At 47.6% G+C, this 15,807-nt stretch overlaps 1 protein-coding gene across 4 annotated transcripts in view; it reads left to right on the top strand.

Moving 5' to 3' along the window:
• LOC140410690 (intersectin-2-like) overlaps window positions 1–15,807 on the top strand; it is a 377,319-nt gene that overhangs the window by 227,475 nt on the left and 134,037 nt on the right. For 3 of the 4 annotated variants that reach the window (XM_072499104.1, XM_072499105.1, XM_072499107.1), the window contains exon 18: window positions 14,671–14,751. The exons of the other annotated variant lie outside the window; for it this stretch is intronic. In XM_072499104.1, the coding sequence (XP_072355205.1) occupies window positions 14,671–14,751 (81 nt within the window). The remainder of the gene's footprint in view (window positions 1–14,670; window positions 14,752–15,807) is intronic. 4 annotated transcript variants of the gene reach the window in all.

Below are 15,807 nucleotides of genomic sequence, written 5' to 3'. Positions count from 1 at the left end.
CCTTGTAATGGTTTGTTCCACCCGGGGAAAAAGTCTCTGACTGTCTACTCTATATATTCCCCTGATCATCTTATAAACCTCTATCAAGTCCCCCCTCATCCTTCTCCGTTCTAATGAGAAAAGGCCTAGCACCCTCAACCTTTCCTCGTAAGACCTATTCTCCATTCCAGGCAACATCCTGGTAAATCTTCTTTGCACCTTTTCCAAAGCTTCCACATCCTTCCTAAAATGAGGCGACCAGAACTGTACACAGTACTCCAAATGTGGCCTTACCAAAGTTTTGTACAGCTGCATCATCACCTCACGGCTCTTAAATTCAATCCCTCTGTTAATGAACGCGAGCACACCATAGGCCTTCTTCACAGCTCTATCCACTTGAGTGGCAACTTTCAAAGATGTATGAACATAGGCCCCAAGATCTCTCTGCTCCTCCACATTGCCAAGAACTCTACCGTTAACCCTGTATTCCGCATTCATATTTGTCCTTCCAGAATGGACAACCTCACACTTTTCAGGGTTAAACTCCATCTGCCACTTCTCAGCCCAGCTCTGCATCCTATCTATGTCTCTTTGCAGCCGACAACAGCCCTCCTTACTATCCACAACTCCACCAATCTTCGTATGATCTGCAAATTTACTGACCCACCCTTCAACTCCCTCACCCAAGTCATTAATGAAAATCACAAACAGCAGAGGACCCAGAACTGATCCCTGCGGTACGCCACTGGTAACTGGGATCCAGGCTGAATATTTGCCATCCACCACCACTCTCTGACTTCTATTGGTTAGCCAGTTCGTTATCCAACTGGCCAAATTTCCCACTATCCCATGTCTCCTTACTTTCTGCAGAAGTCTACCATGGGGAACCTTATCAAATGCCTTACTAAAATCCATGTACACTACATCCACTGCTTTACCTTCATCCACATGCTTGGTCACCTCCTCAAAGAATTCAATAAGACTTGTAAGGCAAGACCTACCCCTCACAAATCCGTGCTGACTATCCCTAATCAAGCAGTGTCTTTCCAGATGCTCAGAAATCCTATCCTTCAGTACCCTTTCCATGACTTTGCCTACCACCGAAGTAAGACTAACTGGCCTGTAATTCTCAGGGTTATCCCTAGTCCCTTTTTTGAACAGGGGCACGACATTCTGAACTGAGTTCAGGTGACTAGTCAAAGATGTACCTGAAGCTGGGACTTTTCTGATCTGTGTGATTCACTATCACTCCTAATTATACTGAATCAATTACTGACTGAGCCAACTGGACAAATGCTTCGATTTCATTTGAGATGGGGTATTAATTGTAATGTTGGGCCTTTACTTGGTTGCTGGTTCTGCATTCTTTTCTCTTCCTTAATCTGTTCCCTCATCTAAAATGTGCTTTTCCCCCCACACTTTCTCAGCTTTGAGTCGACTTGCTCTGCCAAGGCTAGTTTTGAGTTGACTTTTGGGAGACTTTTAAGAATGTCTCAAGGAGACTTGGTCTTCGTTCCAATCAGCACGTGCCTGCACCTTTCACCTCAATTCTCAATATAAGAGGATTCCCATTTTGTTTCTCGCCTCCCCTGCTTGATTTCTTTCCTGATCACTCTGAAGTTGGGGAAATGCCTTCAAGAGCAAAGTCCCACAACTCCAAATGACAAAACAGGTGTTGTTAAAAGACGTTCATTATATCTTTAAAAGATCAATTTGCTGCTGACCAGAAGATAGTGTTACATATTACCATTGCTATCAACAAAGAGTGATGTTTGCTAAAATTCTGAAGAATACCTGTTTTTTCACTTTACCTGACCTACTTATTTTCGTTCAAAAGCAGTGTTAAAATATAGTCGAGCATTCCCAGCTTGCTTCTAAGTGGGCAATTCATTAATTTCCCTTCCACACCTTGAGACAAAACCCTGAGCATTTTTCCAGATTGGGCACGATTCCCCGTAAACATTTCTAAATTCATTTGTAGTGGCGGGTTTTTCAGGGAGTTTCCCACCGGCTCTGCCAGCGGGTTCCCCATCGCTATTCAATGACATTTAGGGTGCAATTCTCTTACTGCTTTGCGCTGAAGCGCGAGCACAACCTGGCCGGAGAATCCTGGGAGTGGCCTCCACCGGACCTCCCAACAAGCTCTGCGCCTCGCGAGATTCACCGAAGCCCTGTGTGACGTCTGAGTTGGACCTCCACCCAAAATGGGCGGGACCAAATGACACTCGCAGAAGTATGTCGTAAACCTACTTGCGACCTACCTGTCCGGGTTCCACCAGCCTCCCTTGATCCTCCGGCCTCCACAGGGAGGCTGCAGCTGGACGCCGATAAGTGCTGGTCCATACAAACATGGACCAGGCGGAACGGCACCCGTCTCCCGGGCCATCGGAGAGGCCCTCCCCCTGCAATGTGGGCACAGTGGCACTGTCTAGCTGGCACTTTGGCACTGCCAAGGTGCCCGAATGACGCTGCCAAGCTGGCAGCTCAGTAGCACAGTGGTTAGCACCGTTGCTTCACAGCGCCAGGGTCCCAGGTCGAGTCCCTGCGGAGCCTGCACCCGTGTCTGCGTGGGTTTCCTCTGTGTACTCCGGTTTCCTCCCACAAGTCACAAAAGACGTGGTGCTGAATTCTCCGCCTGCTGACGCCCAAATCGCGTTCGGCGGTGGACTGGAGAATCCAAAATCCCGACAGAATCGGGGCGGTGACCGGCCGAGTTTCCTACGGCGTGGGTCGCGTGTGGTCTTACCCGTTGAGTACTCAGCGTTGCAGATACGGACTCAATCCAACACCGCCACATTCCGGGGAGGACCGATCCGTGGGTATGGAAGACATTCAGGGCGGGGGGCACCATGGTGGGGCGGTCTGGGGCACGCGAGCCGGCTGAAGGTGGGGACTAGTTTTGCGGACTGGATCTTGTAACATGGTGCGGCCGCTGCAGGCCACCGCCGTGCTCATGCAAAACGGGGAATCGGTGGCCGTTTTGCGGCAGTTTTCCTATCGTAAAACGCCACCATTCCCACACCAGCATGGGGACATAGTCTCCAAATCGGAGAATCCAGCCCCTGCTGTTAGGTGAATTGGATATTCTGAATTTTCCCTCAGTGTACCCTAACAAGCGCCTGTGTGTGGCACTTCATTGCAATGTTAATGTAAACCTACTTGTGACAATAATATAGATTAATTAAGGAGTACTGCTGCCTCGGTGCCAGTGTGGCAGTGCAAGGGTGCACAAGTGCCAGGGTGGCACTGCCAAGGGCCAGGGGGCGAGGGTGGCCACACCCATGAAATGAGGGGTGTATTTGAAGGGTGGGAAGTGCCGGATAGGTAAGTAGGGGCCTCTGGGAGGTTTGGGGATGATGTGTGAGGGTCCTGGAAGGGAGGGGTACTGTAAGGGGGCATGAATAGGGAGGACCCCCAGGGACTTCATAGCGGGGTGTCCTCACTTGTGAGGTGTGGGGTAGTGTCCATGTGTGAGGGAGGGTGACATTGCCCATGGGAGGTGGGTGTGAGGGACCGACAAGCTCACTTTGAGATCAGGGCACCCTCAAAATGGCAATCCGATCTCCGAGTTCAGCTCTGCAGTGCTGAAAAATGTTCCAAGCGTGGGCTAAACCAGTGAGAAACTCCACAGGGCCCAAAAAAGTGACTAATTCATTGAATAGCAGTGGGGAACTCACCGGCAGAGCCGGCGAGAAACTACCTGAAAAACCCACCACAAAATAATTAGGACAATCGCAGCCTTGGTCATATTTTTGGGCCCTGGGAGTTTCTCACCATTGTCTTTTTCTTCATGTTAACTTTTAATATTTCAGATCATTGCATTCCGTATTTGGAACTTCGGGCGCGATCTTCCGTCCACGCAACGCAATCTCGCAAGGCCTTTCAAGGGGAATCCCACTCACAATGGGTGGTATCTGTTTTTGGCAAATCTGCATTTTGGAGCGAGGCAGTAAGCCGTACTCTAATAATAATCTTTATTGTCACAAGTAGTCTTACATTAATACTGCAATGAAGTTGCTGTGAAAAGCCCCTAGTTGCCACATTCCGGCGCCTGTTTGGGTACACGGAGGGAGAATTCAGAATGTCCAAATTACCTAACAGCACGTCTTTCGGGACTTGTTTCGGAGGAAACCGGAGCACCTTGAGGAAATCCATGCAGACACGGGGAGAACAGACAGGACAGGAATTGAACCTGGGACCTTGGAGCTGTGAAGCAACACTGTGTCACCATACAGATTTCCAAAGTACCAGAGGCTTTGGATTCAATCACTTCACCTCAGGGACATCGCCGAGCACCATTTGGTACTGTTCCCCACAAACAGGACAGAATGGCACTTGTAGTGGTCTCCAAGGGGATCTTTGGGCAGTGTGGGACCCTGGCACTGCTGCGCTGGTGCCATCTGGGTACCCTGGCAGTATTGCTAAGGTGCCCAGGTGGCACTGCCAGGCTGGCATGTTTTGTACACGCGCGCAATCGGGCCGGGATTGCCTGCGGGGGGGGGGCATATTGCGTTCGGGTTTTGGGGGGGGGGGGGGATTGTTTTGTGAGCCTTGGAGATCAGGATGCCATCCGAGAGTTCCAGTGAGCAGAGTGCCCCGTTTTTTTTAAATGGGGAAATGTGCGGTCTTGACCAAGCGCTCCCTGTTTAGGCCCTTTATTCAAAGTGAGTCACTTTGAATAGCCATGTGTTTCTAGGCACTGCGAGCGCTGGGAAACATGCAGTTAAACACGCTCGCGCGGTGACTTTTTTCCTTTTTGGGAAGATTGCACCCTTCATGTTATCCTTCTCCACACTTAAAAATTTTCATGGATTGTCCCACCGCTCCCAATTTTTAATCTGTGCATTCTGCTATGTCGCACAGCACCTGACCTCAGCAGAATGTGGTTAGGATGGTCATAGAGATAGAGAAATACAGATGAGACTGCAACCAAAAGATTCTCTTTCCAAGAAGACCTCTGCTTCCTGTACATTAGTAAAGGATCCAGTCTTGATTAATCCATTTTAAAATCATCTCGTGCTAGATCTCAACCGCCCTTTAAATTGTTTTGAAGGAGTCAAAAACCTTGCAGCTGCTAAATAGCTGATAAGAGGCTAAAAAGGAAATGAAATGCGGCAGATATATCAACAATTCTGCAACAAATCCGGGGTCTGGTTATTAGGGTCATGAATTAAGTTGTTCAGCCAATACAAGAACAGAAGTGAGCAGCAAAAACATCTCAAGTCAAAGCTCAAACAGAGAAGGAGAAGACCGAGACTAATGCTGAAGGGGAAAATGAAATGAAAATCGCTTATTGTCACAAGTAGGCTTCAAATGAAGTTACTGTGAAAAGCCCCTAGAATGGGAGTAAAGCAAATGCAGAAATGGATATCTGAGAAAATCAGAATAAGACGGTGAGGGCAGCAAAGAGAAATAGAAATAGCAATGGAGTACAGAAACCGAACTAAAAATGGAAAGCAATGAAGCGAAGAATGATAGGTTAACACTGAATCACAAAATTAAAGGGAAAGGATACAGGAAACCGAGTGAAAGGGACAGAGAATTATAGAATAATGTAAAGGAGCACCAACAATCATAGTGATAAGCTATGTTTGGGGTAGGCCATTAAACATATTATACTGACTATACTGCTTAGGATATGAATCAAAGCTAGGGAGAGGGAACTAATGTGCCTATTAACTCAGGAGCTAACACAGCACGAATGACTTCTCAGTCTCGAATGGGCAGAACAATGGAATTCTAAAAGAGCAGGAGAATGGGCACTTTCTAAAGACTTTTAAGCAGCCTGTAATAATGGTTTTTAGAAGAACCTGAATCGAAAATTGTGCGAAGATTAAATATATCAACTGGAGGGGAATATAGCATCAGTAAATTTCAGATATTTTTTCAAACCTCTGTTCTTCTTTAAAGTGTGAATTGATCATTTAAATTTTTTTAACATCAACTTGTTTCTCTTGCTTTATAATTCAACCACTTGTTAAGTTTCTTACAGCTATTGAAACTATTGAATTTAATATTGCGCTAATATGTCTATGTGGATGACATTTGCTTCATTTATATTATATATGCTTACAAGTAGATAATTGATGTTATGTTTACAATGCATTGCCTTATATATGATACAAAAACTATCCAATTTGCTTTAATGTTCTATTGCCCTACATTTATTGCCCTACAACATTTATTGACCTTCATTTAGGCATGTGCTTGTATTGGCAGTACCTAGAAGTATTAGTCAGCTCTTCTGAACCTTCTAGTTTGACTTACAAGCATGCAAACATTAGAAATAGGAGCAGAAGTAGGCCATTCGACCCCTCAAGCTTATCCGCCATTCAAGAAGATCAAGATTGATCTGTTTCGAATTCTACATTCACATCTACCCCTGATAGCCTTAGATTCTTGCTAGACAAGATAATCCATCGACCTCTGCCTTAAAAATATTCAATGACCTCACCTCTGTCTTCTGACGCAGAGTTCCACATTTGCACAAACCTCTTGAGAGAATTTTTTTCCCTTGTCTCTGTGCTAAAAGGGCGACCCCTAATTTTAAAACCGTGTCCCCTAGTTCTGGACTCATCCACAAAAGGAAACATCCTTTCAACATCTACCTTGTCAAGACCGTTCAGGGTCTTGTATACTTCAATCATGTCATCCTCTTTTAACCCCAAGTGGAAACAAGCCCAGTCTGTCCAACCTTTCCTCATATGACAACCTGCTTATTCCAGGCATCAATCTAGTAACCCTCCTCTGAACCACATTGTTCCTTAAATAAGTAGAACAAAGCTGTACATAGTATTCAAGATGTGGTCTCGCCCCAATGCCCTGTATAACTGAAATGGAACAAACTTGCTTTTATGTTTGAGTCCTTTTTTAAAATAAATTTAAGAGTACCCAATTCATGTTTTTTCCAGTTAAGGGGCAATTTAGCGTGGCCAATCCACCCCGCGCATCCTTTTGGGTTGGGGTGAGACCCATGCAGACATGGGGAGAATGTGCAAACTCCACACGGACAGTGACCGGGATCGAACCCGGATCCTCAGCGCCTTGAGGCAGCAGTGCTAACCAGTTTGAGTCCTTCCTTAATAAAGGGGAGCATTTCATTAGCTTTCTTTTTTTTAAAGTATTTTTATCGGCATTTTCCAATTTTAACAGTAACAGTTTGACATATAAAACACAAAATATTTACAGTGTGTGATGTTTCTTATGTACAATTTTACACACGCCCCTTCTGTCAGCACACCCTCCCCCTCCTCCCCTGTTTTTTTTATAAATGTTTTTTATTGGATTTTTGAACAAAGTATATTTGCCGTTACGTACACAGGATATGATATATATAAGTAGGCATCTGTTTGTTCCGGAGAGACAATTCCGGAGTGCAATCCTTGAATGGGTCTGGTGCCAGTGTTGCCCCTCGCTTCTCCCGGACGGATTTTGCCGCCGTTGTCTTCTCGTGATCACTACCGCTTCAGCCATCCTTCCCATCTTCCACCTGTATTCTCCTTTTTCTCTGTTCCTGTGGATGTCAAGTTAGTTAACGTTTCCCTGCCCCCCCCCAAAGCCTGGCTCTCCTCTATTGTTCCCTGTCTCTTGCCTCCTCTCCCGCCCCCCCCTGTGGTTTGCCTTTCCTTCCACTTAGATTGAGCTGTTTCCCCCCCCCCCCCTCTCATGCTTTGGCTGCTTACCCCTGGTTCCTGGCTATTCTTCTGCTTGTTTGTTGGCCACAAACAAAGCCCGGAACAATTGGGTGAATGGCTCCCACGTTCTGTGGAAGCCGTCGTCTGACCCTCGGATGGCGTATTTGATTTTTCTCCATTTGGAGAGATTCCGAGAGGTCGGACAGCCAGTTTGCAGCTTTGGGTGGTGCTGCTGACCGCCAGCCGAATCCTCCCCTGTTGATAGTGGGGCTCCCTCATGGCACCACCATTCTTCCTGAGTGTCGTATTGCTATACTTCTTTCCTTCCTTATGCGATTCGTGCTGTTATCCTTGTGGGTTCGCTGGTGGGGGGGGTTGCGGTGCTTGTGTTTGCTGTCCCCTCCCCATCTCCCTTTTTTCTCTCTTGCCTCTCCCTGATAATCCCCTGGGATCCTTCCTTAACTTCTCTCTCTCTCTCTCTCTCCCCCCTCTCTCCCCTGTTGTTGTCCTCTGCTTTGTGCGCTCTTGTCTGCCGTCATCTGTCCCCCCCTCCCCCCTTTCATCCTAATCACTATTAGCTTCAAACAGGTCTTGGAACAGGCTGACGAATAGCCCCCATGCTTTGTGTAAACTCTCATCCGACCCTCGGATGGTGTATTTGACCTTCTCCAGGTGGAGAAATTCTGACAGGTCTGCTAGCCAGTCTGCAGCTGTGGGTGGTTCTGTGATCGCCAGCCAAGCAGGATTCTTCCGACCAGTCAGAATATGTAGTTCTGGCAGGTCCGAAACCCAGAAGACTGTCACTCTCGGGCATGGCTCCACCCTCTCCCCTACAACCTTGCACATCGCCTCGCAGAAGGCTGTCCAGAACTCGACAAGTCTGCGTCATGCCCAGAACATGTGGTGTGGTTTGCCGGGCCTCCCTGGCACTGTACACATTTATCCTCCACTTCTGTGAAGAACCTGTATATTTGGGTTCTGTTCAGTTGAGCTCTGTGCACCACTTTAAACTGCATGAGGCTTAGCTTTTCACAGGAGGTGGAGTTGGCTCTACTTAGCGCTTCACTCCTGAGTCCACACCCCACTTCCGTCCCGGGTTTGTCCTCCCATTTCTGCCTAGCTCTGTCCAGTGGTGTTCAATTGCGAGGGCGAACAAGAATGGGTATTCCTGCCTTCTGTGCAGCTGGAAGTATTCAGAACTGGTGGTGTTGGTCCGAACGCTCGCCTTGTGGGCGTTGTACAGAAGTTTCACCCACGAGGTGAATCCTATCCCTCGCCCAAACTGCTCCAGTACCTCAGTGAGGTACTTCCATTTGACTCTGTCGAAGGCCTTTTTTGTGTCCAGGAAGACAATCATCTCTGGTGTTCTCTCCCCAGATGGCGTCATTATTACATTCAACAGCCTGATGTTCGCAGTTAGCTGTCTACCCTTGACGAAGCCAGTCTGGTCCTCTGCGATCACCTCTGGTGCGCAGTTCTCCAGTCTCTTAGCCAGGACTTCCGCGAGTATCTTCGCATCCACATTGAGCAGCGAAATGGGTCTATATGATCCACATCGTGTCGATCATTGTCTTTTTTGGTATCAAAGATATCGTGGCCTGTGTTAGCGTTGGAGGCAGGGTGCCCCTCGCTAGCGAATCTGCAAACATTTCCCGTAGGTGTAGGGCCAGGGTTGGTGCAAACTTTCTATAGACGGGTCCCGGTGCCTTTCCCGCCTGAATGAACTCTCCATGATCTCTCTATGTCCTATTGGTGCTTGAGCTCCCCTCACCTATCGTCCCCCACGACTGGCGTGCCCAGTCCATCGAGGAACAATTTCATCTCCGCATCCCCGTCGGGGGTTCGGAGGTGTACAGTCCTCAATAGAAGGTCTCAAATGCTTGGTTGACCTTTTTTGGTTCAGCTACCAGTTCACCTCTGCTGTCCTTCACCTGCACTATCTCCCTCGTGGCAGCCTGCTTTCTCAGCTGGTGAGCCAACAGACGGCTAGCATTCTCTCAGTGTTCATAGAATGGATGGAGTCGATCATTTGCTGCCCAGCTCCCCTCTCCCTGTCTCTACATGCCTTGTAGGCTATAATCTCTCTCCTAATCACCGTCTTCAGTGCCTCCCAGAAGGTGGAAGGTGAGACTTTTCCATTCTGGTTGTTAATGATGGCCTATGGCCTGTGATATTTTCTGACAGAAGACCTTGTCGGCCAAAAGGTCCGTATCCAGCCTCCATGCGGGGTATTGGGCACGGCCAGTCTGCAACCTCACGTCCAAGTATTGTGACTAGCGCAGGGTATTCCGCTCTTACTATGTCTGGAAGCACCGATTAAAGTTCCAGGTTCCCCATTTTGGGGTTTGAGCAGTCCGTCAGTGGGTCCTGTGCGCACATGACGTCACCCTCCATGATCAGTCGGTGTGTGTCGATATCAGGGATTTCTGCCATGGTCTTTTTTCTGAGGTCCATGGCCGGGATTCTCCGAGCCTCCGCGCCGCAACGTGCTCAGCGCTAGGGGCAGAGAATGGGCGCCACACCCGCGATCTGTTGCGACGGCGCTCCCGCGATTCTCCAGGGACCGGAGAATCGCTGCCAATCGCATGTGCGGTTGACGTGGCGCCAGTCGGGGGCCGACAACTGGCCGAGTTCCCGCCAGTGTCGTTCACACATGGTTCCACCCGACAGGAGCTCGGAGTGGCGGCTGCGGACTCAATCCTCGGCCGCCCTGGTGTGTGTGTGGGGGTGGGGCCTCCAGGACTGCCAGGCTCGCGAACGGGGGCCACCGATCGCCGGACGCACGTGATCTGGGGGGTGGTGGGGGGTGGGGGGTGGGGGGAGGGGGGTGCCCTATATTGTCAGGGCCGGCCCGCGGTGTGGGGCGCCATGTTGCGCGGGGCTGCTGGCGCGGCCCCGCGGCCGGAAGTGCAGGGCTCCGTATCGGCAGCTGGAGCTGTGAGGAGCACTCCGGGGCCGTGCTAGCCCCCTGCAAAACGGGAAAGTCCAGAGTGATTTGCACCCGTTTTCTCACGGGTCTGGGGACATAGCCCTATTATCTGAGAATTCCGCCCCTTGTGTCCCAGTTGGGCGTGTACACGTTTACTGGAACTACCAGTGCCCCATCCAGGACATCACTGATCATGATGTACCGACCCCCTTGGTCCGTAACCATCTTAGTCGCCGTAAACACTGTCCTCTTACTAATCAGTATTCTACACCTCCTAGCCCTCATCCTGTAACATGAATGATATGTCTGTCCCACCCAGCCCTTCCTTACCTGCAGTCGGTCCTTCTCAGTCAGATGTGCCTCTTGCAGAAAGACTGTGTTGGTTTTCAAACTCTTGAGTGGGCAAAGACTCTGGATATTTTCACTGGACTGTTAAGTCCCCTGACATTCCAGGTGATAATCCCGATGGGGGTTTCTGTCCCCCCTTCCTGCGGGATCAACCATATTTACCTGGTGGACGGATTTCCCTTTGTTAGGGGACCATCCAAAATGGCCACGGTCGCCGTTCTCACCATGAGGTCGGGCCTCTGTACTTCGGGGTTACCCTTTGTCAGGAGGTACTCAACATTGCCGCCATTAGTGTGTATCCCCGTGTGTGCGCCCCTGCAGTCTGGGGTTTCCCTTTGTTTAGGGACCCTCCAAAGTGGCTGCTTGCAGCGCCAGCTTGTTCCCTCAACCTGCACTTCACCTGCTGAAGCCAATCTGAAGACCAACCCTTTCTTCTCCTCATACTCCCCTTGTGTTCCTTCATCCTCCCTACTGTTCCCCCCCCCCCCCGTGTCACCCCCTCCCCATCTCCCCCTTTGCATTACCCCTCCCTGTCTTTCCCCTTCCCACCCGCCAGACTTCCCCTTCCCACCCCCCACCCCCCTTGCCGGGAGGTGCGCCGTGCCCCCTTGCTATCTCACTTCCTGTGCTAGCTATCCCTGCTAGTGTGGTGACCCCCCTCCCGGGCTGATCTTACCCCTGTCCCATGCCTGCTGACTGTCTGCTCCCGCTGTCTGTGCCTCACCCTCACCTGCGTTCCACTGCCTCGCCCTTCCCTGTGACCCGGTCTTTCTGATCAAAGCGAGTAGCATAGTCCCGCGCAAACATATCATGTGTCCATCAAGTTTCTTTCTCTCTCTCTCTTTCCTCCTTTGCTTTGCCTTCATCGCTGCCTCGCCTGCCCCCTGTCCAAGCCGCTGGACCCAACTCGTCCGTCTGCACCGGGGTGTTGAAGTAATGTTCCTTATTATGGAACGTGAGCCAGAGCCTGGCTGGGAACAGCATTCCAAATTTTATCCCGTTCCTGTACAGGGCCAATTTTGCCTGATTAAATTCGGCCCTGCGTTTTGCCACGTCAGCCCCGATATCCTGATAGACCCGGATTCTGTGTCCTTTCCAGCTATTCGCCTTTGTCTGTCTTGTCCACCTCAGGATCCTCGTATCGATGTAATTTCGTGATAATCGTCCTCGGTTGATCCCCCGCCTTGGGCTTCGCCCGGAGTGAACGATCTGTCGATCTCCAGGGGGTTGGGGAAGCTGACCCTCACGAAAAGGTGGCCCAGCATTTGGGCCATATAGCCCGTTGGGCCCCTGACCTCTATCCCCTCTGGCAGGCCCACAATACGAATGTTCTGGCGTCGGGACCTATTCTCCTAGTCCTCAGGTTTTCCCTTCAAGCTTCCCTGGGTTGCCACCACCCTTCGGATTTTCACCTCCAGGGCGACCATCCTGTCGTTCTGGTCGGTTGATGCCTTCTCCATCTCCTCGATCATTTTTCCCTGTGCCTCCACCTTCTTCCCCAGTCCAGTGATTGCCGTTTGCATGGTGATGAACGTCTCTGTAACTGCCACCTTGACCCCCACCTGGATTTCTATATTTATCGCTTCTCTCATCGCGGCCAGTGGGGAGGCTGGTGCCCGAGTCGTCAGTCTCCCTCTCTCCTGGGTGGCCGGGCCCCCCTCGCCTCGTGGGTCTGGCAGCACGTCGGCCTGTTGCTCATGTCCTTTTCTTCCGCTCCTGTCGTCCCTTCAATCTCCCATTTTTTGGCATGCTGGCTCTGTTCCTTCTCTTTCTCGATTGAGGGTGCGATGCTGTCGAACCTTCGGGCTAAATTCACCTAAAAGTGCCTTTTTGGTTATATTCTGGAGGAGAGCCACCTGATGTGCGTCTGCTCATGCGTCTGCTCAGCACATTACCGTCACCGGAGGTCTCTCCATTAGTTTTCGTAATTACTTGTCTTGTATGCTGACACTTTGTGACTCATGCACAAGAACACCGGGATCCCTCTGAGCCTTGAAATTCTGCAGCCGTTCTCTGTTTAAGTAATACTCTGCCTTTTTATTCTTCCTGCAACTTCAAATTTTCTTACAGTAAATTCCATCTACCAGATTTGGCCCATTCACTCAACTTATCTATATCCGTTAGCAGCCTCCATATGCCCTCTTCACAAAATACCTTTCTACCTATCTTTATGTCATCTACAAGTTTAGCTACCATGCCTTCTCTCCTCTAATCGATGAAAATTGTAAAAAGGTGAGGCCACAGCACCGACCCCTGTGGGGCTCTACTCGTCACATCCAGCCAATCAGAAAAAGAACCATTTATGCATACTCTCTTTTCTGCCAGCTGGCCAATCTTCTACCCATGTTAATATGTTATCTCTGTACCATGAGTATTTATTTTCTGCAGTCACCTTTGATGTCGCCCCTTCTGGAAATCCAAGTACTAGAGGTCTGCAGGCTCCCTTTTTATCCACAGCACAATACTCCTTCAAAGGACTCCAATAAATTGGGTTAAACATGATTTCTCTTTCACAAAACCATGCTGACTCTTCCCGATTACCGTCATTTTTTCTGTGTACCCAACTATAACCTCCTTCATGGTCGATTTCCTGTTTTCTGCCTCCCTCCCTTGAATTAGACGGGTCCCATTTGCTACTGATGAAACCTTTAATTTTGGAAAATTAACTCCAACATATCTACTAGTTCATTAGTCATGTCATAGAAGACCCTATGTTGAAGTCCATCTGGACCTGAAGACCTGTCAGCCCACAGCTCCATCTGTTTGCTCAGTATCGCTTCCCTAGTGACTGTACTTTGACCAAGTTCTTCTCTCCCTTCCATCTCCTGATTTACAGCTAGTATTGGAACGGTTTTTGTATCTTCTATCGTGAAGACAGAAGCAAAATATTTATTCATTTAATCCGCTATTTCCTTATTATCTACCATTAACGCCCCATTCTCACTCTCTAGAGGATCAACACTCACTTTACTTACTATTTTCCATTTTAAATACCTGCAGAAACTCTTACTATCAATTTTTACATTTATAGCTAACTTCCTCTCATACTCTAATTTCTTTCTCCTGATTAGCCTTTTAGTCATTCTCTGCCGTTCTTTATATTCTGACCAAACATCTGACCCGCCACTCATCACTGCACAGCTCTAAGTTGTTTCCTTAAGTTTGATGCTTTCCTTAACTTCCTTAGTTAAGCAGGGGTAGTGGGCCCACTCCTTAGAATCTTTCTTTCTGGTAGAAATATACTTATTCTGAACATTCTGAAATATCTTAGGTTGGCTTTCAAAATAATCAATGTATCTTTCATTTGCCACTGTAACAAATATGTTAATATAACTATCAATATGTTCATTTATGCATTGGATAGAAACTATCAATTTTTCCTCCTAATCACTCAAAATTTTACTGAGTTCACTCAATTCACTCCGAATTTCACATGACTTATTTTTAAAGCTTGAAACCATTGCATGTCCTGACCTTAAAACCTTGGCAGAATTGAAGGCTATGGTGAATTCAGTGTAAATTAGGACAATTGTGAAATCATTAATCCATTCACTGATAGGTTATACATTAAATTGGTAAACTTGTTCAATTAATGTACTGTACTACTTCTGGTTTTGAATTTGAGGGCCAGTTGAGGGAGTTTTTTTTTTTTTTAAAGCTTCTTTCCTTTCCTAATGCATTCCGTAAGCATATTTTGTTGTTGGCCGCAGTATAGTTGCTGTTCATTCAGTATACAACTTATCTTTTGTTTACTTATTTCCCTACTTTGTTATCTTACAGTGTGAGGAATTGGACGACTTTGTACTTGAGTGCCTTCTCTCTCTGCTGGGCTGTCTCAGCAGCTTGTTCCTTTTATTGAAGGTTATTTGCTGAAAAAAGTCTTATTCTCTTCCCGCTTTCATGTATTACTGTTTCTTTAGTCATTTACCCACTTGTGCTTTATTGATGATATATCCTCAGTGCACAGGATAACAATTTTAAGCAAACTCCAGAATTTGTTCAGGGACTTATTAATTTATTAAATGGATTGATCTGTTTAGATATCCAGCTTGATCATTAATAATTACGCAGCCACGCAAATAACACAAGGTGTGTTTCCTAATTTCACATAAGGAATTTACTTAAAGTTACTGTTTTTCTAGATTCTAGGAGGCATGTTGTTAAGAACCACAACTGTAGTTAAACACAAACTGGCTATTGCACACTGTAATCAGAATATTACAGAACAAATATTCTTCGACACCAGTGAGAAACTGGTTAGACACTTGAGAAACCGAGCATTTCACAATGTGAATTTAGCTACATTGGCAAATCATTTAATGTTCAAATATAGAAAATCATAGCACTATGGCCTTTCACCTCAGAAGTATGGCCATCTTTGTAAGGGTACCACATTAAACAAGTGTGGTGCCATCTCGCATCAGTTGCTAGTGGGTATAGGTGAACAACACAAAATTACCTTGAAGCCAACACTAAATCGATAAATGATACTCTCATCCACTGTGGACTGGCAAATGAACCAATAATGCACACTGTGGTCAGGAGTAAACTTATAAAAACAGATCAATTTGTGAATTCCAAAAGCATCTATGCCACTAAGAATCTTAAATGCCTGTGGTGTTACTTTTGTGTTTTTAAAAATAACTATATCAATACGGTGAGGCCTTGAGAATATAGATAAGAGTATCCTGCAAAGTTTTTGAGTCGGATTGTGACGGTGCCACATCAGTTGCTTATAATTGAGGATGAAGACTGTAAGTACTGTTGAACAATGTCCGTGACCATAAGTATCTTTTGAATGCAGGAGCTATTCACTTTTCCTCTCTGGAGCTGCAGTGCCTGTGATATATTAACAAATTGACAGTAAACAGTAAAGCACAATCCATGCTTTCCAATTCGTATAGGCATCAGTTGTCC

This window comes from Scyliorhinus torazame, chromosome 4 (assembly GCF_047496885.1).
Source record: "Scyliorhinus torazame isolate Kashiwa2021f chromosome 4, sScyTor2.1, whole genome shotgun sequence".
NCBI lineage: Eukaryota > Metazoa > Chordata > Chondrichthyes > Carcharhiniformes > Scyliorhinidae > Scyliorhinus > Scyliorhinus torazame.
The sequence above is the reverse complement of the archived record's forward strand: the minus strand, read 5'-3'. Positions and strand labels throughout refer to the sequence as shown.